Source organism: Pleurodeles waltl, chromosome 8 (genome assembly GCF_031143425.1).
Source record: "Pleurodeles waltl isolate 20211129_DDA chromosome 8, aPleWal1.hap1.20221129, whole genome shotgun sequence".
In the NCBI taxonomy this organism is placed as follows: domain Eukaryota; kingdom Metazoa; phylum Chordata; class Amphibia; order Caudata; family Salamandridae; genus Pleurodeles; species Pleurodeles waltl.
Genome location: NC_090447.1, coordinates 1,454,895,484 through 1,454,919,823, shown reverse-complemented (window position 1 = coordinate 1,454,919,823; position 24,340 = coordinate 1,454,895,484). Strand labels below are relative to the sequence as shown.

Below are 24,340 nucleotides of genomic sequence, written 5' to 3'. Positions count from 1 at the left end.
ATCCTTATGGGATGCAATGGGTATTGTGCTAGGGTCAGAGTTGAGATCTATTAGCTTTGCTGTAAACCTGTAACTGTGCATTACATTCAGTCTCCTGTTTGTCCAACAGGTGAGTTTTCAGGGTCAGCCCAGTCTTTACAGCAGGTGCATATATTTATGTAATAACATGTGTGCCAGATGTTTCCTCAAGAGCCTAGTACAAACATTGCAGGAGCAGTTGTTTTAGTACATCGTTTGAGGACTAGCGTGCATATGAAGAAGGTCCTATTATCAATGTCCAGGTTCCATGTTTTTCGTTGACCATATTTTATGAAAACAACAGCGTGGCCCAGGGCACCAAGCAAAAAAACACATGCATATGACAAAACATACCAACAGCTGTTTAGTTACTGAGAACTCTTCATTTAGGCATTCTGAATGTCATTATAATCCCACCATCACCTCAGTTCTTCTTGTGTTTATGGGGGGCCACCACGGGCTCTTTTTAACTAAGTACATCGAACTTTGCAAATGTGTCCATGGCTCTCCTCCATGCATCTATCAGGGGTGCAGTCCTCGACTTCGAGTAGCAATGTCCCTTTTGGTCACTATGGTACCTACGCCCACTAAGGCCCGCTCATGCAGAGTACGCTCCAGGCATTCTGTATTCTCAAAAAGGCTATGCCCAGGTTTAATCATAAACCATGTGATAGTTGCTATTTATTGATGCAGACCCCGCCCCTAATCTGAAACTCACTTCAATTGGACATCTGTGTCTCTCCCTAACTATCTTCAGGAAAAACCTGACGCCCAGTTGAGGCCCTAACTAGGGTGAAGCCAGCCCTAGGGTTCCGGTATAGGGAGGACTGGGCTGTCAGTTTGGGCTGGGGACTGCTCCCATTGGAGCAGGGTCAAAACTGATTTGCATATGGTTGGGTCCAAACTAAGGTGGCATGGTGTACATAATAACAATGGACTAGAATGAAGCCAGAAGTGATTACCAGTGCATGAGATTAATTCAAGCATTCCTTCCATCAGTGTTTTACGTATTTTAGGATATAGAAATGGTAGCCAACTGCCTTTCCTCTCTCAGGTTCATGGTCCAGGCTCCACATACAATGTATTGTGATACAAGAATCGGAGCCACACGTCTCTATACAAAATCTTGTTATAGCATCAAGGGCGTCCAACTTACGTGCAGGAAAACTGGATTTTTTCCAGATTTTCAGTATAACCTCAGACTATGCGGGTGGCATTCATTTTTTTAGATATATTGTATGTACATTTACCTTAAGAGGCTATCCTGAAAACCTGCCATGTCATAACATCCATCCATCCATTGTGAGTGGGGGTGAAGAAAGGAGAGAACCAAGTCTTTCGAGAAGAGCGTTGAACTGGATGATAGGTTTTCAGCACAGCAGGTCTCCCTAAAGTTGGGTGTCAGCTTGAGAGGTTTCACTTTGTGTTTTGACCATAGTTTGGAAGTAGAGGAGCTTTTTTATGTTTAATTTTGAAAATCAGGTAGAGGTAAAGAAAACAAGATATGCTAGAAGTATAAGGATGAACTTTTTCCTTGTGTCTTTTTTTAACCATTATAAAAGTTTGCATGCCTTCTTTGGGTTTGGCGTTAGCCAAGATCTTTCGATTTTACTAAAATTACATGTATAATATACTTCTAGTGTCTTTCAGTCAACTTTGTTCACCCATTTGACTGTTATTGTGTCATCATGCTTTTTCCGCTCAGTACATCATAAAGCATGGGACAGTAGATCAGCCCACCTCAGCCAGTGGTTAACTTCTCTGTGAGACATGACATTCTGCCCTTTCACAAGAGCACACGCCCATAGAATCTAGTTTCCTCCAGTGCCAAGGAATACTAATGCAGTGATTGCCTTTTAGGATCAAAATATATTTTCACTTTTAAGCAGGTTTTTTCTTAGATTAGTCCTGGAAGGTTCTCCTACAATAAGGTTTTTGTAAAATAAAAACATGATACAACAAAACAAGTATTAACAGACCCAAAAGGGGGTAGCCAACGTTTGACCTATTGGCTTTTCCAGTGCTTGTTTTACATTTCAGCTATAGTTCTTCAAAACCATTTGCGTTCTCTGTATTCTTTCCGAACAAGAACAAATATCAAGTTAATCAAGAGCTCTGTTTGACCTGGAATACAGACAATCACCTTGTCCAGTCAAAACTGGTGTTGACTTGTGACTCCTTGTACCAGAACCTGCAAATACTGAAGCACCTACAGGAAGATGCATTTCACCCGAATTGGAGGAGTGATTTAACCTCTGAAAAAGGCAAACTCCTGGTTGGCTGTAGCTTCTTTCCTTGGATACCAGAAAAGGAGAAATCCCTTCCCCCTTGAACGAGCATTTGGTAGATCATTCATAAACTAATGAGTTCCTTTACAACATATATGGACAGATATATCACTAGGAGTGCAACGCGCTAGATTACTTCTCTCAATCCAGACTGGGCTAGTGTCTTTCAATCCTGCATGAAGTGTTGGATCTTTAGACCTGAGAGGAAGGAAGAATTTAGTTGCTTGCATGTGAAGCTAGACTGCACCTGCCGGGAGGAGTGGACTTATTCCCAGGAAGACCTGAACAAGGCCATGCTGCCTAGAGAAAAGGAGTGAAGGACGTTTTACTGGACGAAGATCAATCAGGAGCCTTAAGAAACCTACAAATCTGCTGGCAAGGGGAAGAACCAACACCAGGGTCATGGATCTGCAATAGCACTTGCCTGCAATGAACTGATAATCCTGTACAATTCCAAACAGTCCCGTATCTTTTTTCATGATACAGTCAACATCTTTAGCTGATGTACAGTTAAACGATTCAAATTCCAATAACGCCCCCCTTTTTTGCCCCCAGTGCATCTCATTAAGAACAGACAAATGATCTAATCTGCGCTCTCCAATAAACAGAAGTAAACATGGACAACCCCCTTTCTTTATACGCACGGGTACATCATACATCTTTATAACTAACTCGGTATCCAATATATTTTTTATCACTTTTTGACATTCGTAACAAGTCTCTCTTTGCTATTCCCCTGTCAGATTCAAAAACAATGACACAATCGACTTAGCCGCTATAGCTACCAAGATCATGTCCCACTCACCACTGGGAGGACAAATACCACTTATTTTAAATTGTGTATGTAGGGCCGCCACCTTTGCCATAGGCCATTAATGCACACCCTTTGTCCATTTATATACATCAGGGACTTTGTTTGCCTTCCACCTCCTAGCAATATTTATTTTGGCTTGTGACATGGCAAGATCTTTACAAGTACAAAGTTACTTATGTTTTTTGGTCTTGGTATTTGTCCCAGTAAGCACACTTCTGGATCCGTTCCCAAGTCCATCTCCCTCACTTCTTTGGTCCTTTTCATCATCTTCTTTGTGTATGCCAAGATGGAGCCTCGGTCCGTGTGCCTGTACTCTTTCTTTAGTTTCTCCTTCCATCTCTTTCAGCTGGGTTATGTCTAGATAAAAGGTGGGTGCTGTAACTTGGATTAAAGCCGTCACTGCTTCTTTTGTATTTCCCCAAGTCAAAATTGTAGTCAGCAGCCCCAAACTGTTAGGCTCATTGTCTTCTGTCTCCCAGCTCTATTGTTCCACACCCACTACCGCATTGTGGGCCAAAAAGTGACCCACTGTCACCTCATATTCTTCTGTGGGATCATGAAAGGAGAGACGTTTCCCCCCTGCATTCAGATCTCCCACTACCCTTATCCCAGCATCATAAGGCAGTTTCTTCCCATTGATACAAATCAGTTTCTTAATCTGCGGAAGGCTCCTAGGGGGAATCCGTAAGAGGTACGGCATCTTTATTCCTGCCTTTGGGACATATTTCTTCCAACAGTGGGTAGATGCTTGGAGTGCCCTGCGGTACGAGCCAAGGAATCTAGCCCTAGCCAATAACACAGCAAGTATATTTTGTCCCGCCTAGCACTGTCTGAATTCCTCTTCCTTTCTAATCTTCATCACATCCTAACCATCTCATCCGCCATATCAGCTGCGCTGCCATATTGTATGCTTCTAAATTCGAGGTTTCACATGCCATCCTCCTGCAGTGGTCGCATTGTTGCTGCAGTGGCAATTGTCTTTCTCCTGTGGGCCCATATCAAATCCAATAGCATCCCCTTCACTTCTTTGAAGAATGTCTATGTAGCATAAATGGAAGTGCCATAAAGCAATACAGTAGTCACGGGATGATTAATATTTTTATGATAGTGACCCTTCCCAACAAAGACAAAAGGAGTTTACTCTGGGAAGAGATAGACAGCCTGATAGACGTATCACTCTACCCAAGTTTCCACTGCGCAGCCGAGCATCTTCATGAAACAATCCCTTGCCCTTAATATGCTTTTATCACCAACTCCAAGACCAGAGGCAGTCCACCATAACACCCTGGCAGGGAGTCTGGTTCAAGACTGAGAGAGGTTTACTGTATCCCAGAACCATTTGACTCCTCCTCCTAACTCATACATTTCCAGAGGTATCACCATTTTAAGCTTTGGGTGGTACTCTTTATGATGTGGTTGCACTCGGTCTAATGGTTTCTTATGTCACTGGAAGTTTTCAGCTATGATGAGTTAATTCCAAGAGAACCCCATAGAAATTAGGATTCCACCTGGAATGTGTCCGGCTGTTGGGGGGTGGGGGGAGTAAGTCAGCATAAGTACCATAGTTCTGGTTCGCCTAGCCCACTCCACTTGCCTGGCATAGTGATATTTCTAAAGGAAGGCTGGTGTCTTTTGTGTACCCCACACCATCCTCATGTGCACGCATTCCTCTGTTCATTGGTGCCCCTAGCTCATTCCCTCCCTCCCCATTTCAGTTCCTGTCGTTGCTTATCCATTCTCTCATTCATTGCACCCCATCTTTTCTCTCTGCTGCTTCTAGATATATCGCCATTTTGTTACCCCTTCTTCTCTCTCTCTCTCTGTCTCTCTCCCATGCCTCTCTATCCTATCTGCCCGGGAAGAGGCTCAAGAGCCCTCACAGCTAGATGGAGGGTCTCAAGAATTAGAGTGACGCCAGCAGGAGGACACTGGGCTTGGGGAGGTAGGGGCAGCTAACAGATGCCCCATGGATTTTTGGGAAGCTGGTACAGTCCAGAACTGCATTAATTCCAACTGAGAGGACTCACAAGGGGATGATGTTTTGAGGGTCTTTGGAGCAAATGCACATGAAATGGCTCTTTATTTTACCTTAATCACAAGGAGTGCATATTGCATGTTGCAGCAACATGAGTCATTGAATGTCTTGCTAAGAAAAGATGGTAGTAGGACATGTGGCTTTTTTTTGGTTCAAGTTATTTTATGTCCTTCATAAGGTCATTTTTATAAGGAACATTTTTTGTGATGTTTGGGTGTTGATGACTGTGAGTGTGACAGCAGAGTAGAAAAATACACCTTTAGGGTGAAAGAGCAGCAGTGGTTTGGGGTCTTTCTTTGGTAGGGTTGTTTATGTGCGATAGTGATGAAGAGGTGGCTATGTCCATGAGTGGATAGGTCACTGGCAGTGGAAGGGGGAGCATTCTTGAAGACTAATAGGTCTGAATAAGTTCTAAAGTAGAAAAGGGCCATAGAAAAACAGGCAGTGTTTGGTAGAAAAGATGAATGAGGACGAGGCAGGACAAACAGCCAAGTTACTCTAGGACGACGTTACTCAAAGTACGGCCCGTGGGCTGCCATCGGCCCCACGGACCTACCTTGGCGGCCTGCGGACACGTCCAAGAAACGCCAGATAATAATGGCCGCAGTATATAAACATAGAAGAGGGCCGCGGGAGCATGCGCAACAGTGGCTTCTTTGCACATGCTCCCGCGGCCCTCCTCTATGTTTACGTACGGCGGCCATTATTTATGGCGATCCTGGAAGCCAAAGCCCCTTAAAAGTCCGCGCTTGCAGCTAACTTTTACGGGGCTTTTTCGTCTGCTTCCTGTCAACGGCTCCACGTCTGCCGCCCGCCTGCCTGCATGCCGTTCTACATTTGTGGCATCTTTACAGTGCTTTATTGAGGCAGGTAAGGCTCTTTGGTTATTTATTTATTTGTTTTTAATGTAGTGTGTGTGTTACTGGGGTAGGGGTGAAAGCAGATTGCGCTGTGTGTGTGTGTTACTGGGGTAGGGGTGAGAGCAGATTGCGCTGTGTGTGTGCGCTGTGTGTGTGTGTTACTGGGGTAGGGGTGAGAGCAGATGACGCTGTGTGTGTGTTACTGGGGTAGGGGTGAGAGCAGATGGCGCTGTGTGAGATACTAGGGTAGGGGTGAGAGCAGATGGCGCTGTGTGTGTTACTGGGGTAGGGGTGAGAGCAGATGGCGCTGTGTGTGATACTGGGGTAGGGGTGAGAGCAGATGGCGCTGTGTGCAGATGGCGCTGTGTGTGTATGGCGCTGTGTGTGTTACTGGGGTAGGGGTGAAAGCAGATGGCGCTGTGTGTGTTACTGGGGTAGGGTGAGAGCAGATGGCGCTGTGTGTGATACTGGGGTAGGGGTGAGAGCAGGTGGCGCGGTGTGCAGATGGCGCTGTGTGCTGATGGCGCTGTGTGTGTATGGCGCTGTGTGTGTTACTGGGGGAGCAATGTTTTTGAAAAAGGGGGTGGGGTGGTTGTGCCCCCTATAAGCCCCGCCCCCCCCACCCCTGCTGTCACTTCAGTGCGGCCCTCGACTTCAAACCATACTGCAATTTTGGCCCCTGAGAAAAAGTTTGTGAGTACCCATGCTCTAGGACCACCTGCCGGTCTGAAAGGGCAGAGGCCAAGTAGGCCAAATGGGAGTTTGCACAAAATATTAGAGAAAAAACATTGTGTGGACAAAATGTTGTGTAAGAACATTGAGGACAAAAACATTGTGAAGGTAAGTATCTATGGGTAAACAAAGTTTAACTATACTTAACCCCACATCCATGTACCTTGACGATATATATATCGTCTTAGTACATAGATGTGGAGTTAAGATAATGAATCTTTACCTACCTCATTGCACTTACATTCCCTATATTTTGGTACAATATTCTGTTCCATGATATTTGTTTCCTCAGTATTCTGTCAGACAACCCGCCAAGTTGATGGGATTTAAGGAGGGCGGGGTTAGGAAAAATGTGCATACATGAACATTTTTTTATGAACCTGTTAGATGCCATAGTTGATCCAGCACGTATTATAAACTCAGACGTGTCACAATAAACAGGCCTTATACACAATGAGGCCTAGACTTATTAATCTTTTGTGTCGTGCAGGGTGACGTAGGGCAACACAAAGGCTTGTTTGTAACTTACAAAGCCAAGGCCTGATTTGCATGGCTTTGTAAAGAAATGTAACGCAACCTAGATGTGTGTACTGCGTTACATTAAACTTTAACTTTGGAGGCATTTCAAGGGTGGACATTGTCTTTATTTCTCCTCGTCATTTCCTCTTTCCATATGTGCTGCATTCTGCTGTGCACGTGCAAAGAGAAAAATACCCCTAAGGATTGTTTTTGTGCAGCAGGTATTTCTTCCTGCACAAAACAATCTTCCCTGTAATGCAGGCATCCATGCACTAGGGTGCAAGGGTCTGTGTGTTGGCGCTAGGCAGCACACAGTGCACCAGCCCAAGAAGAGCAGAGATGCATCCCACCATTGTAAATATAGCGCATTTCTGCCCTCTCCCTTAGCACAGCACCTTTGCTTACTGCCTTGCGTGAACATTTTCACCAATTCATATAATTTAGTCACAAGGCATGAGTACGATAAAAAACATACATGGTTTTACATTTGAAACGTCTGTGATGAGAATAACGTGCATTTGGATAATCATCAATTTTTATTTAATTTACAGCAATATCTGAACCCATACTCGAAGCAAGTCTCCTGTCCAAACCAGAGAGTGAGGAGAAAGAACAAGTAGTCAGCTGTTCAGCGACAGGAAAGCCAGCCCCAGAAATCACGTGGAACCTCACCAAGAGCCTCTTGGGTAAACCCCAACACTACTTCATCGACAACCCTAACCGCACTATCACCGTCATCAGCAACTTCACTTATGTATCCTCGCAATTCAACCCTCACATCCTTGTGACGTGCGTGCTGCGACACCCAGCGCTCAACGTGGAGATTACACTTCCTGTTGAAACCGAGAAACAAAGTAAGTACCCAGAAGTGAGATGTCTGACTGAAAGTTATGACGATCCTCTTGGTTACATTGTTGCATAGGGCAGATCAAGGGTAAGGTGACCCTGCACATCGCATTACGGGTGGTTCGTGGGGCTTATGGGCATTTTATAACCTTTGCACTATGATTTGCTTAAATTATTAAATGATCATGAAGGCTGAAAGTGGAGGCATGTGGCTGTGGAGATCACACCACAGTTGGAGTTTATTTGTTTTTAGCAGTTTGCCTCATGGTCTCAGAAGATCGGATAATGTGAGAAAAGAAGTTTAGAAAAGGTATGTTCTAAATTTTGCTCTGAAGCAGGGCCGTACTGAGCATTGGACGTTTCCCCAGGAGGCTGGAATGGCGGGGGGCGCTTTTGTCAAAGGGGGCGGTTTTGTAGCAGTGCAGCAGTTCTAAAAGCACCGCGTGTCCCTAGTATATACAGCAGTTTTCCGGCAACAAAGTTGCAAGAACATTCTGGTGATCAATGTACCTTGTGGAGAGGGATAGGAGTAGTGACTAGTGCCAGTTTTGACTCACCCAAGGTAGTGCAGAGGCTTAATATGCAAAGAATATGTACTATACAGATCACAGGAAGAGTATTTTCTGTGCATAGCTCACTGGGTTACAGAATTGGTCTCAGAGATCCTTTTGTTACTGTGTAGTTCATGTGATACAATCATAATCTAGAACAGTAAGCTATGAACTGCCATGAAAGAGCTGCATACAAAGTGCATGGTACTGGTTAGAAAGTTATGTTTTTACCAGTCTTTCATTACCCTAATTTTGCTAAACGGGGTTTGTTTGGGTAGAATCAACTTCTTATTGGGAAAGTCAACCATTACACTGTATCAAGTTCTGAATCTTGAGTTTATGCTTCCCCAGACCAAGCACTCTTAAAGAATGCCTACCAGCATGGATGACATATGAATCCTACACCTTGTAGTCCCCTTTATATAACATTTTCTATACACTGATTTACACATGTATGATTCATTGTGTGTGTGGTGTAAATAGTTTTGACACCCTACACTGGTAAGAGAGGTGCTATAAAACAAATTAAATATATGTGAGAGAGGGCCGATGGTGAGATGAGAAGCACTGTTGGAGGGTGATAGTAAGAGAATCGTTGAAGAGCCCCTTTAAAAAGATTGCTGTTTCATGGTGCACTGTCCAGTCATCATTTACTATGCTTTAAATGCTAATACAATTAAACATGTAAAGAAAAATGTGTTGTAGAGTGCATCATTTTTGCCATTTCTTCCTAAATTTTCTCCCAAGTCCCCCCTAGTGGTTAGACTTTCTTGCGGAGCTCTCTCGCAAAGCGATGTAAGGGAGCAGGACTGACAAACTTTGTTGGGGCTGCTTTGGGGTCCCAGTCGGGCCCTGTACTGAAGTGCACAAGGCTGGTGTAGTTGTGAATGCTCAAGGGGGGGATAGTTTCAGAAGCAAGAGTGACTGAGGAGACCTCATTCCTCACTGCTTGTGTACTCCCACCTCACAAGAGCTCACCAAAGGGAGCGTGACGGCTCGTGCTACTTGATTTACTCCCAGTGGTGGATAGGCGGCACTCTGGGGTGGAGGACCGTTCAGACATCCCTAACCAAAGCACTTGGTTTTAAAAGTGACCCAGGGATGGAGTGGAGTAAGACCTAGGAGGATCAGAGGTGAATGGTCAGAATTTCCTTAGGATGAATACAAGCCTTTTGGGGGTGCTCCGAGCTTACACTTATATGCTGGGAAGTGGTTTGGGGGGCATAGTCTTTGCTGGAGCACAAGTCGTCTAGAACTACGGGGTGATTTAGGGAGTGGATGAAGGACATGTTTTATCTGAGGGATTTAACATTGTATAATACGGACTTGACCACTGTACTTGCATTGCCTAAACCACACCTTTCCCCCAAATTGGTAACCTAATGCAAACAGTTTCTTCAATGGATGTAGAGTTAGTTGGAGGGAGTTAGTGGAGGCAGGATTTCCGTTTTGAAAGTATTTGGTTTAAACCTGTTTTGCCTCACTAAGCACTCATGTACCTCAGTCACTTGGTAGTTAATGGATGAGAACAGGTCCTGCTGGCCCGTGACCCACAGGTACACTTGAGTGTTATCAGCGTAGGTTTAGAAATGAAAGCCCTGAGACCAGTGGTGTAAGAGCATTAGTTAAGTAGTGATGGCGAGCAATGTGGCCTGCGAAGCGCAGCACAGTAAGGACTCTGGGATTTGATATGTCAGGGGTGAGACATGATCACTGAGTCCACAACCAGAGTGTAGTGTAAACGGAGTAATGACTTGGAGCATTGCCATGCATGAGCAGTGCAGTACTAAGGATGCCACGGGTTACTGTTGCAATTTATCTTAAATGGTGCATTCCTATCTCTTTCTACCCCCCCCCCTTGCTATTGTCTGATGTTATGTTCCACACTCCATATTAGAATGTTTATAGGAAGCTTGCATTAGAATGTTGGTGAAGAATGGAGAGAAGGCAGTTAAACAGCTGTGATAGAGGACTCTGCCATGTAAGAGAGGCCTCAATACTCTGCGGACTTTCATCAGTTACCCGTGCACTAAGTAGAAAAAATGGTCCTTCTGCTACCAGTTTAGTACTACATTTGCCATGCTTGAGGTGCCACTACTCCCTTCCAAAGCCTAGACCCCAGTGTCCCTGCACTGATGATAGTGGGGGCCATGAGCATGGCCTCAGATACTGGCCACCTTCTGCAGGCTCTTCAGATGGATGGTGTGGTGCACTGTGTCGAATAACACAGGGAAGTGCAGCTGTACATGCAGGACAAGGTCTGATACAAGTCCAGTTTCCGTTCAAGCCACGAGAGGACGCTGTATCGGCATCCATCTAGGATGCTTTGGGCACATTATTGTCCAGCCATTGGGATGCGTCCACACTTTCTAGTATCTGAGTTCCATGCTAGCCTTCTGTAGCTCAGCTAGTGGTCAGCTTGGCTCCATCAAAAAAGGAATTTTGTAGGTTCTGGAAATAAGTGACTCTTTCAGGAGTATTGGGACGAATCCTGGCTCGAAGGAGTCATTTACGGATTCTATCAGAAGCATAAGTGGGGTCTGTGAATTGGCCCCAGTGTTGACTGATGGGCTGGAGTATCCAGGTAACAGGGTGTGCTTCTAGGTGTCTGTAGTGGAGAACCTGGTAATACAATCTTGTCTGTCTCCTGGTGGTTTTTTGGATGCATTTTATGTAGAGGTTCTTTGCAGGCTGACATGACCGAGTGCCCTGTTGACTGACAGCATCAATAAAGTGCCCACTACCTGAATAGATATCTAGGTGCTCACGTGGCATACACATAAAAAATGTGTGCTATTCATTTAGGATTTTGCTATAAATGCAGAATTCTATTAGCTGTTCTTGGTGTCAGCTCCTTTCTAGGGTTTTCAGGAAAAGAGAACTTTGATTGTCGGGGTGTCGCATCACGCTGCAGAGCAGCATCTATCCACATCTCTTCCATAGTATGTGTAAGTGTATGTTCAGAATAAAACACACTTCATAACTCCTGAATGATTTTGTCTTTCTGCAGATCTTGCTTCTTCGTCACCTTTGGTTTGGATTGTGTGCCTAATTGTAGTCATGCTTGTTGTGTCTGCACTCGTGATTCTCTTCTACATGAAACGTCATAAAAGAAAAAACGCTCACCCTGTGTAAGTATATTGGAGCATTTACACCACATTCTGCTCTAGCCCAAGAGATAGGCTGCCCTTGTTACTGCTGCAAAAAGTATCTTGTCTTCAATGGTCTAAGCAAATATTGGAAGCTTAACACTGTAATTAATTATTTTGAGGTATCTTTGGCATTTGCATGATATATGGAATAAAATACTACCAGCTGTAGACTGTTCAAGTATTAAAAAAGTTGCAGCATTTAAAAAGTCAGTTTTTAGAAAGGCTAGCTCTGTGTACAGCAAAAGAGTATGAAAAACACAGTGGGGGTCATTACAACCCTGGCGGACAGTGTTAAAGCGGCGCTAAGACCGCCAACATGCCGGCGGTAAAAAAATGGGAATTATGACCGTGGCAGAAACCGCCAACAAAGGCAGCCACTTTAACACTCCGACCACCACGGAGGTACAGACAAAGAGCACGGCGGTCACCGCCAACAGACAGGCGGAGGACAGTGTACCGCCCACAGTATCACAACCTACCAATCCGCCACCTTTTCCGGGGCGGATTCACCGCGGATAAAAACACGGCGGAAACAGCCATTTCAAAGGGAAAACGCTCACCTCTACAAACTCCACGAGGAAGGAGGGCACCATGGAGCCGGAACTTCATATACTTCCTGCACTAGTCTTCCTGCTCCTATACGACGATCATCAACGCCGGCGGCGAAGACAACAGTGAGTACTGCACCTACGACATAGGGGAGGCAAAAGACAGGGACACACACAACCAACACCCCCACCCGACCCTCACCCACTACAACACACACACCAACGCATATCCAAACATTACAGTAACAACCCCCCCAGAAGAATGCAAAGACAAAAGGAAATGAGTGGAATCATTGTAATATATCAAAATACAGTAACCAAATATATACAGATATATATATATACACATTCAACAAAATATACATCACGATTAGTAGTGCAGGTAATGCACCATTCATTGTCCGTGTACCACTGGGCCCAAAATGCATGGGCAAGGCCCACACCAGATACCTGATCAAAACGGAGAGAACACTGCCGGGCATCAGATAGAAATACAACAGGCACCTCAGGGGGAAGGGAAGGGGGGCACCTCAGCCAGATGAGTGCACCACGCCAGATCCACAACGGGGCTCCATGCCCATTGATGTATCCTGGGGAGTGCAAAGCCACAGTCTCTCAAGTCTCTACAGTGGGTGGGTTGCCCACTGTACCATCCTCTACAGTGGGTGGGTTGCCCACTGTACCATCCTGGGGAGTGCAAAGCCACAGTCTCTCAAGTCTCTACAGTGGGTGGGTTGCCCACTGTTCAATCCTGGGGAGTGCAAAGCCACAGTCTCTCAAGTCTCACAAGTGGGTGGTTTGCCCACTGTTCAATCCTGGGGAGTGCAAAGCCACCGTCTCTCAAGTCTCTACAGTGGGTGGTTTGCCCACTGTACCATCCTGGGGAGTGCAAAGCCACAGTCTCTCAAGTCTCTACAGTGGGTGATCTGCCCACTGTACCATCCTGGGGAGTGCAAAGCCACAGTCTCTCAAGTGGATAACAGTCTCCACTGGTTCTGGAGGGGGACTGGTGCCCAGAGTGCTTCATCCTGTGAAGGCCATATGGAGTGGATGCATGTCTCCACTGGTTCTGGAGGGGGAATGGTGCCCAGAGTGCTTCATCCTGTGAAGGACAGATGGAGTGGATGCATGTCTCCACTGGTTCTGGAGGAGGACTGGTGCCCAGAGTGCTTCATCCTGTGAAGGACAGATGGAGTGGATGAATGTCTCCACTGGTTCTGGAGGGGACTGGTGCCCAGAGTGCAGCACTCACCCCGTGACGGTCCCAGTTGTGTCACTGCCCCTGCCGCCCATGGGCTAGTGGTGCTTGCGTTTGCGGTCTTTGCCCTGTTCAGCGGTGCTTGCCCTGTTCAGCGGTGCTTGCCATGGCGGTCTTTGCCCTGTTCAGCGGTGCTTGAGTTTGCAGTTTCTGACCTGTTCAGCGGTGCTTGCCCTGTTCAGCGGTGCTTGCCATGGCAGCCCTTCATTGCCCAGCTGGGCTGGGGCTGGCAGTCCTTCATTGGGCAGCTGGGCTGTGGCTGCCGGGGCCCTCCTGGGCAGCTGGGCTGTGGCTGGCGGTGGCCTCCTGGCCAGTGACGATCGGGCTGCCCTCCTGGGCACTGACTCTGGCGGTGACCTCCTGGCCAGTGACGATCGGGCTGGTGGTGGCCTCCTGGGCAGCGGGGATGATGGCGGTCTTCTCCGCCGTGCTGCTCCTCCCAGACTTTGGAGATTTTTTTCTGCCCCTTCCCCACCTTGGGAGGAGTCACAGCTGAGTCGACACTCCCCCCGGGACCCTTGTGAGCGGCTTTGCTGGCTGGAGTCTTCACCCTCTCCCGCCGGGCACTGTCCAACTTCTGGTGCTTCACAGGAGGGGACTGGCTGTGCTGTGGCTCCGTGTCACACTGGCTGTCCTGGTGGCCGGTGCACTCCACATATCTGTAACAACAGGCACCACTGGTCCGGGAGATTTTTTGGCTGAGGTGCTAGTACGGGACCTATGATTTGGAAGAGGGGGTGGGAAAGAGGTCAAGCTTGGTCAGGAAAAGTTTCTTAGGACCACTGGGACGGGTAGCTGGAGGGGGTTTGGGAGTGGAGGAAGAGGTAGTGGTTGTAGGAGGTGTACGTTTGGTGACTTTGGATGAAGGTGCATGCGCTGGAGGCTGTCGTGAGGTGGATGGCTGTTGGGTGGGTGTGTGCCTGCGTTTGTGTATCTTGGGAGGGGGCGTCACAGACACACTGGGAGAGGACACAGGGGATGTGTAAATGGTAGTGGGGTGGTGAGTGCACGTGAGCGGGGTGTGGTGGTGGGTGTGCTGGTGCGGGACGTAGTGGCTGTAGTGGTAGTGCATGCAGGTGAGAGTGTAGACGAGACTGGGAGGGAGGTGGGAGACGACGAGGAGGGGGACACAGTGGAGGCAGTGGATGTTGCTGTGTCTGTATGTGTGTGATGCTTGCGTGAGTGCCTGTGGGATGTGTGGTGCTTATGTTTGCCTGAGCTTCCCTTGTGTGTTGACGTGTGTGCATGCTCCTCTGATGGTGTGCTTGGGATAGGCTGGGGTACAGGGGACTGGGTCTGGGTGGAGGAAGTTGGAGGGGGGAGGCTTGAGACAGGGACAATGGCTGCCATCAGTGCTGAGGCCAGAGTTTGCAGGGTTCGATGAAGGGCAGCCTGACCAGAATGAATGCCCTCCAGGAATGCATTTGTGTGTTGGTGTTTCTACACCCTGGATGGCATTCAAAATGGTAGACTGCCCAACAGTGAGTGACCTGAGGAGGTCAATGGCCTCCTCACTGAGGGCAGCAGAGGTGACAGGGGCAGGGGCTGAGGTGCCTGGGGCGAAGGTGATGCCCACCCTCCTGGGTGAGCGGGTACGGGGCGAAGGCTGAGGGCCTGCTGGGACGGCGGTGCTGGTAGGGGGGGTGGCGGCTGTACCTGTAGAAGTGGGGGGCACAGATTTTGCCGCCACCACAAGGGAGCTCCCATCGGAGGACGAGTCCGTGTCGCTGGTTGCTGATCCTGTGACCGCCGTGAAGCTCCCCTCGCCCTCCGTCCCACTGGTGTATTCTGAGTCTGTGGTGTGGCCCTCCGTGGCCATGTGGGATGCAGCTCCCTCGTGCTCCGGTGCCACTGAACCTCCGCTTGATGATGCTGATGCACACAAGAACAGGGAGACCACTAAATGGGGGGGGACGACGACAGAAGAAAGACAGGTTGAGTGCATGGCTTACCGCTACCGTTGGCGGACAATACAGACACAGAAGCCCCCTGCACTACGCCAGGCTCTTGGGCTCTACAGATGCAATTCCTGGGATATGTCCTACATGGCTATAGTCGACATCTGCACACATAGATGACACAGGGGCATGTATACCTGTACTTGGCACTCCACAGAGGTGGGGTGGGGTGCCACATGGGCTGCATTACAGAGGGGCCTAGCCTACGGAACTCGCCCTGGCCTAGGGAAACCCACAGCCCTCCTCCCCCACCCAGACACCTTCACTGCGCGCTAAGTCCGCTGAGTGTTGTTGTACTCACCCCCTTGTGTCTGCTGTGATGCCCTCAAGTGCCCATCCAACTCAGGGTAGGCCACCGCCAGGATCCGGAACATCAGGGGGGTCATGGTTCGACGGGCACCCCTCCCACGTTGGGAGGCCATCCCCAGCTGAGCCTCCGCCGTCTTCTTGCTCCAGCGGCGAATGTCCTCCCATCTTTTCCAGCAGTGGGTGCTCCGTCTGTGGTGGACCCCCAGGGTCCGGACGTCCTTGGCAATGGCACGCCAAATATCCTTCTTCTGGTGGGCGCTGACCTACATGAAATGTACAGGGGAAGAAGAGAAGTCATTACCAACTGCACCGTCGAAGTGAGTGGCCCACATCCCTAGCCTTGCGGCATATGCATTCACAGTCCTTCATGCACACAGAACTGTGCCCCCTTCCTTCTTACAACCAGCCCTCTCCACGCAGGCATAGCCCATACAACGTGCTCCCTGTGTACTTACCTGTTGGTCTGGAGGACCGTAGAGTAGCCTGTACTGGGGGAGGACCCCGTCCACAAGCTTCTCCAGCTCCTCTGCAGTGAAGGCAGGGGCCCTTTCCCCAGACGCACAAGCCATTGTCTCTTCCAGACCGAGGTCCCAGCAGCACTTGCAGTGTAGGTCCTCTCCTGTTGAAGATCAGGTATCAAGTGATTGAACAGATAGAAAATGGCGGTCACGTCCGCGGCTGTGCGTACCATCACCGCCGGCGTACATAGTCATTGGCTCCTGGGACCCATAGGGTCCAATGTTAACCAATGCAGCATTGCGCCGCGGTCTCCGACCACCTACCGCGACGGTGTACAACACCAGCGCAGTTACCTCACATCCCATTGTCCCACTGTAGAGGTCAGGCAGCCACCATTTCAGGGGCCCACATGGCCTGATTCACAACTGCATCACACAGACCTAGGCCTTGTCGCACAACACAAATACAGGCCAGATTCTGTGTGTGAATGGTGTTCTATGTAGACTGTGGGTACATACCTCTGAGTTGTTTGACTCTGTGGTCGCTGTTGTCCTTCCTAGGCACCGTCCGCTGGGACATGTGAGGAGATGGCGGAATCCTCCGGTGTACCGGTGTACCGACCGCTGGTGGACCTGTTGACAATGGAGGAGCGACATTTGATCATCACCTACAGGTTTGACCGTGCCACAATCCAAGAACTGTGTACCCAGTTGGAGCCAGACCTGATGTCAGCAATCCGCCATCCCACAGGGATCCCCCCTCATGTGCAGGTGCTATCAGTGCTCCATTTCCTTGCAAGTGGGTCGTTTCAAACAACTGTGGCCATGGCATCAGGGATGTCCCAGCCTATGTTTTCCAACGTGTTTTCCAGAGTGTTGTCTGCCCTTCTGAAACACATGCGGAGCTACATTGTTTTCCTTCAGGTGGAGGATTTGCCTACAGTTAAAGGTGACTTCTACGCCCTTGGACATATCCCCAACATCATAGGTGCCATTGATGGGACCCATGTAGCTCTGGTCCCCCCCCCCACAGGAGTGAACAGGTGTACAGGAACCGGAAGAGTTATCATTCGATGAATGTACAGATGGTATGTTTGGCAGAACAGTACATCTCCTAGGTAAATGCTATGTTTCCTGGCTCTGTGCATGACGCCTACATCCTGCGGAATAGCAGCATCCCTTATGTTATGGGTCAACTCCAGAGGCACCGTGTGTGGCTGTTAGGGGACCCTGGTTACCCCAACCTGTCATGGCTACTGACCCCAGTGAGGAATCCCAGGACCAGGGCAGAGGAACGCTACATTGAGGCCCATAGGCGGACTAGGAGGGTGATCGAACGCACCTTCAGCCTCCAGAAGGCCAGGTTCAGGTGCCTCTATACGACAGGTGGTTCCCTATTCTACTCACCAAGGAAGGTGTGCCAGATCACCGTGGCCTGCTGTATGCTTCACAATCTGGCTTTGCGACGACAGGTGCCTTTTCTGCTGGAAGATGGTCCAGATGACGGTGTTGTGGCAGCTGTGGAGCCTGTGGACAGTGATGAGGAGGATTGTTTTGTGCTTCAAGGGTGTTTATTGAAGTGCTAAATATTGGAGGGGGGTGGTAAAATGGTGAGGGGTGATGGTGGAGGAATGTCCATGGCAGAGTCCAGTCTATTAGTCTCACAGGTGCACTGCCCATATGGGCATAGGAAGTGGAGCTGGGGCAGTTCCAATATGGACAGGGTTACAAAGTGGGACAGTGGGATGACAATCAGGGTGGTCTCATTTCTTGGCTGGGGTCTTGCCATCGTGCTCTGTCCTGTGCCTGGATCTCAGGGACCGCTTGCGGGGTGGTTCTCCGTCTGCAGGGGGTGGGGTGCTGGTGTGGTGGTCCTGTGGCGGTGCCTCCTGTCCACTAGCGCCGGCGGAGGTGGTGGGCAGTTCATCATCCATGCTAGTGTCAGGGGCCCCTTGTAGTGCCACAGTGTCCCTCCTGGTGTTAAGTATCTCCTTCAGCACCCCTACGATGGTGCCAAGGGCGGAGCTGATGGTTCTGAGTTCCTCCCTGAAGCCCATATACTGTTCCTCCTGCATGCGTTGGGTCTCCTGAAACTTGGCCAGGACCGTTGCCATCGTCTCCTGGGAGTGGTGGTATGCTCCCATGATGGAGGAGAGGGCCTCGTGGAGAGTGGGTTCCCTAGGCCTGTCCGCCCCCTGTCGCAAAGCAGCCCTCCCAGTTCCCCTGTGTTCCTGGGCCTCCGTCCCCTGGACCGTGTGCCCACTACCACTGCCCCCAGGTCCCTGTTGTTGTTGGGGTGGTGGGTTATCCTGGGTTCCCTGTAGTGGTGGACACACAGCTGATTGATGTGTCCTGGGTACGGAGGTATGGGCCAGCTGGGTGGGTGCTGTGCTGGTGTTACCAGAGGGTGGAAGGTCTGTGGTGGCCTGTGACTGGGTGTGGGGAACCGACTGTCCCGAGGCCCACGATGGTCCGAGCTGGTCATCTGGATCCAGTTGGACAGAGCTGCTGTCATCACTGTGGGCCTCTTATCTGGGTGGGGTAGAGATGTCTGGTCCCTCCTGTCTGGTGACGTTGGGTAGTGGTCCTGCAGGGGTGGAAAAGCATGATTATTGCATCTGTGTGTATCATGGTGTGCAATGGGTAGGTGACCGTGTACCCCAGTGCTAGCATTCCTGTGTGTGTGCTTGTGTGATGATGGTTGAGGGGGGTGTTATGGGTATGTGCAGTGGGCATGCTTTAGTGAGGGGTGTCCATGCTTTGTTGTGTCATGCAGGGCTTGGTGTTGGGATGGGTGGTTTGTGTTAGTAGTACATATGTGAGGAGTTGGAGTGATAGGGGAGGGTGTGAGGGTGGTGGTCTGTGATAGCATGCAGGTAGGGTGGGGGATATGAGAGTTAAGATTTGACTTACCAGAGTCCATTCCTCCACCGACTCCTGTGAGGCCCTCAGGATGCATGATAGTCAAGACCTGCTCCTCCCATGTTGTTAGTTGTTGGGGAGGAGGTAGGGGTCCGCCTCCAGTCCGCTGTACCTCGATGTTGTGTCTGGAGATCCCAGAACACACCTTCCCCCGTAGGTCGTTCCACCTCTTCCTGATGTCGTCCCGATTTCTTGGGTGCTGTCCCACTACGTTGACCCTGTCGACTATTCTTCGCCATAGCTCCATCTTCCTAGCTATGGAGGTGTGCTGCACCTGTGATCCAAATAGCTGTGGCTCTGCCCGTACGATTTCCTCCACCATGACCCTGAGCGCCTCCTCCGAGAACCTGGGGTGTCTTTGCCGTGCTGTGGGGTGGTGTAGGTGATGTGTGGGGTGGTGTATGTGGTGATAAGTATGGTGGTATGTAGTGGTGTGTGGTGTTTTGTGCGTGGAAGTTGTGTGGGTGATGGTGTTGTGTGCCTGTGGATGCTGTTGGTCTTGCTGGTGCTGTCTCTCTCAGGCCTTCTTTCAGAATTTTTGGTTGTAGGGGTTTGTGGGTGATATGGGTGTGTGTTTTATTTAGTATTGATTGTGTGGGAGTGGTGTGTATATGTGTATCAGGTGTGTGTATTTCGAATTGTCCAATGTAGTGGTGTTTTGGAGACGTGTGTGTATTTTGAGCGCGGCGGTGTGTACCACCAATGGAATACCGCGGTTGAAAGACCGCCGCGTGGATTCGTGGGTCATGATAGCATGGGCGTATTTCTGTTGGCATGACGGTGGAGGTTTTTGTTTTCGCCAGTTTATCACTGACCTTTGGCGTGGCGGACTTGTGTGGGTGTCTGAATTTTGGCGGATTCCGAGATGTGTGTCATAATAGCTGTGGCGGAATTCTGCGGCTGCGGCGGTGTGTTGGCGGTCTTCTGCACGGCAGTAAGCGGCTTTTACCGCCAATGTTGTAATGACCCCCATTATTCTTAAAACATGCACTAATGAAGATGTTATGTTATGAGAATTGGCATAGAACACTTATCACCTGAGGGGTATACAGGCACTGGAATAGATGAGTAGGCCGATCAGGCTGCTAGTTGAACAGCCAGGTCTTCAGTTTGTTCTGGAACTCGAGTAGGGGGGGGGGACGTAATGATGTGATGTGGAAGGTCGTTCCAGGATTTGGCATTGATGTTGGAGAAAGACCATCCTCCTGCTTTGCTCCTGCGGATGTTGAGTATTTGTGCAAGATGGAGTGTACCAGTGCACAGTTGTCTGGTGGGTTGGTTGAAGTTGAGGCAGTGGTTAAAATAGGCAGGTCCAGCATTGTGGAGGATTTTGGTATGTGTAGGTGAGCAGTTTAAATTGGCATCACTTCTGTATTGGTAGCCAGTGTAGCTCTCTGAGGTGGGGCGTAATGTGTGTGCTTTGAGGGGTGTTGAGGATGAGTCTGGTGGTCTGTAGCTTTTGTATGAGTTGATTTGTAATGCCAACATAGACTAAGTTGCTGAAGTCTAGTCTGCTGGTGAGGAGGGCCTGGGTGATTGTGCGTCTGGTGTCAGAGGAGAACTATTGGAATATTTTGCAGAGCATCTGTAGGATGAAGAAGCAGAAGCAGGCTATGGCGTTCACTTGTTTGACCATCATGAGTCTTTAGTCCAAGATGATGCAAAGGTTTTTGGTGTGGTTATTGGGGGCGGGGCACGTGTACAGGCCACCGGGAGGAATCCGATGGAGAGCTCTAGTTCCCGAAGATCAGAACTTCTATTTCATCAGCGATGAGTTTTAGGCAGTTCTGTTTCATCCAGTTTGGCATGCAGGTGGTGAAGTTGGCCCTGATGGTGTGGTTGTTGTCTATGAAGGGGAGGATGAGCTGGGTGTTGTCTACGCAGAAGACATTGTTGATTCTGTGGAATCTTATGACATGGGCAAGTGGCGCCATGTAGAAATTGAAGAGGGTGAGGCTCAGCAATGATCCTTCAAGGAAGCCGCAGATGAGATTCTTGGGCTCGGAACTGTAGGACAGGAGTCTGACTCACTGCGTCCTGTAGGAGAGAAAATAGGTCAGCCGTCTCAGGGTGGGTCCATTTACTCCAGAGCTGTGGAGTCTTGTGATGAGGATGCTAAGAAAGACGGTGTCTGATGCTGCAGAGAGGTCGAGTAGTACGAGTGTTGGGTTTTCCTCATTGTCCATGATTGTCTGGATTAATCAGTTTCTGTGATGAGAGCAGTGTCTGTGCTGTGGTTTGTAGTAGTGAGTGGTAGATCTCTGCACTGACTACCTCATGACTTAGGAGCTAACCGCATTATGCTTTATGATGTAATGTTGTTCTATTTCAGAATATTTAACTGAGGAACGGCAGTTGAAGGCTCCTTGCCGAGGTGTTAGGACACACAGGCCCTCATTACAACCTTGGCAGTCGGACGAGGCCGACCGCCAAGGTTGTACAGCCAGACAGCCGCCCATGCGGCCGGAAACCCGCCGGCCGCATTTGGACATCCCAGCTGGGCCGGCGGGCGGAAACAGTTTCCTAACGTAGCCAGCGGCAATGCGGTGGTTCGGCGGGTGCAGCAGCACCCGTCGCGCTTTTCACTGTCTGCCAGGCAGACAGTAAAAATCGCGACGGGCTGTGCCTGGGGACCCCTGCACTGCCCATGCGGTCCCCAGCCCCGCGACTCCCTTTCCCGCCAGTCTCTACTGCTATGGACAGGCTGGTGGGAAGGGGTGTCAAAATCCCCAGGGCGGCGCTGCAAGCAGCGCTGCCCTGGCGGATTCAAACCGCCGGGACAACCATGGCGGAAAACCGTCAGTCCCGGTCAAAATATGGTGAATTGTACCGCCAACCTGTTGCGGTACGATCGCCACTTCAACCCTGGTGGTCTTTGACCGCCAGGGTTGTAATGAGGGCCACAGTCTCTTCTGCCCATTAAATCATGGCATGATCACTACAAAGACTTGTGGCGACGATTTTGAAGAGACTACAGAGCCCACGGAACGTTAAGGCCATTAAGGTGTCTATTACCACTGTGTGTGACGAACGGCGAGCTACACGGTGCTCTCCAAATTGGAGTCAGGCTTGTTCTGCGAGTACAACGGCGGTGGGAATAACACTGAGTTCTTGCCAGCATTTTGGGGGTGTTTCTGACACGGTTGGTGCACATGCAACTTGTGGAGGGGAAGATGAGGCAGGAGGGGCCTGACGCTGTGTTTGTTAGTTAATGCTGGCTGAGTGATGTCTTTGCCGTTGTGTTTGAGCGCCATATTGAAGCAGTGGTTCTGCGTGGACTACAATTTATACTATGTGCGTATGTGCCACCATATTTCATTAACTTTCAGTGGCAATTTACATCAATTAAGCTTTCTAGGCGTGTTGGTCAATGCTGGCTAAGTGACACTTTGGCAAAAGGGTGTGAGCAGCGTTTTGAACAGTGCTCTGTGTGAACCACCTGTCACGTAGTGTGCTTGCATGCCGCCATAATGAAATAACTTTCAAGTACTCGTTTCATTTTAGCATCTCAGCAACAGTGAGGTACTTCAGATCTTTTGTTCAACTTACAGACTAGTTTTAGACAGCAAAATTAAGTCCAAAGTACACATTTTTATTAGAATTAAGCATCTCTTTGCATGGTGATCTGCAAACCTGAGGAATTGTACAGATTTGTTTTAAAAGGAGTTTACGGTGATCTGCACACCTGAGCAGTTTTAGATTCTTTTTTCTCCGTACAGAGAAACATGTTCACTACAAGCTACCCATAGAAAAATTATTATATTAAAAAGATACATGTAGGAGCACATTTAAAAAAATGTTTTCTGTCATTCAGTGAAGTGCACACCCATTTGAGCTGTTACTATGTCATATGCACACACTGGATATTGATTACTGCGGCTAGTTCATCCTTACGTGCACAGTTGCGTCACAGTAATGCACACACCTTCATTATTAGTGATCAGTGTGTAACTATTCAGTTCATTGTGTGTCATTGTTTTGCATTCTATGTAAGAGTTTCACTCCTAAATTTGTGCTACTGTTATGGTGTGTAGTATTACTTAATGCAAGACACAATGCAGGCAGTCACACCACCACCATCTCTTCTGGAGGTTCCTGGTAATCCTCCCATTTAGTGGAAAAAACTGATATGATGCGTTTACCACGTATGTGGGGACAATAGGTGCAACACATTGAAAGAAAAAAAATCTTACGACTTCATTCATTGGGCTTTGAAGGAAGGTCTGTATTCAAGCATTTACCACCAGTTGCAGGTAATAATGAGGAAGAAGAACCTGATGATTTTATTGAAGCTGAGCTGTAAAAAGATTAGAACTTCATTTTGACATTCATTCAAGTCTAGTGGTTATTAGACACAAGTTCTTCAAAAGGGAGCAAAGGTCTGGTGAGGATGTGGGTGCGATCATTTCTGCACTCAGCAAGTTAAGTGTAGATTGCCAATTTGATGGATTTGCTGATCAGCTGGTCAGGAATCAGTATATTTGCAAATGGTCTGATAAAACTATCCAACAGAAGCTCCTTTCTTTGGGGAACCCATCCCTAGAAGAGACTATTCCCTTGAAAAGGATTGAAATGTCTAAAGCCTCTGTCAGGGAGCTTGAAGTTAGGTCTGGTGAAACTGTGGATGTTAAAGAGGTCCAATCTAGCACCAAGGCATGAGCGGACAACAAATAATTCTTCAAACAGACTAACATTTGTTTTAGGTGTGGCAAAGCTACACATGCCAGGGGTAACAAAGTTTGTTGAGGACAAAATGTGTGCAGAGCATGTGGTAAAGTGGGCCACTTTGCTTAGGTGTGTCTGAGTGGCAAGCGGAGTGGTAGAAACATTGAAGTCACAAGTGCCAAACTTAACAGCAATGGAGTAGCCTATGTGTTCGAAGTTGACTATGAGTTTAGAAAAGGTCCAAAAGATTCAAGATGAACTCAGAGACATGGGCCCTCATTACAACCCTGGCGGTCTGTGTTAAAGCGGCGGTAATACCGCCAACAGGCCAGCAGTAAAAAAAATGGGATTTGGACCATGGCGGTTACCCCCATCCAGTACCACCACCTTAACACACCGACCGCCAG

The 24,340-nt window shown here is 48.7% G+C and overlaps 1 protein-coding gene across 1 annotated transcript in view; it reads left to right on the top strand.

Annotated features, from left to right (window-relative positions):
* The window catches only part of LOC138248764 (nectin-3-like), a 70,836-nt gene that overhangs the window by 22,734 nt on the left and 23,762 nt on the right, over positions 1-24,340 (top strand). Inside the window, exons 3-4 of the mRNA XM_069202639.1 lie at positions 7,818-8,120; positions 11,674-11,794. Of these exons, the coding sequence (XP_069058740.1) occupies positions 7,818-8,120; positions 11,674-11,794 (424 nt within the window). The remainder of the gene's footprint in view (positions 1-7,817; positions 8,121-11,673; positions 11,795-24,340) is intronic.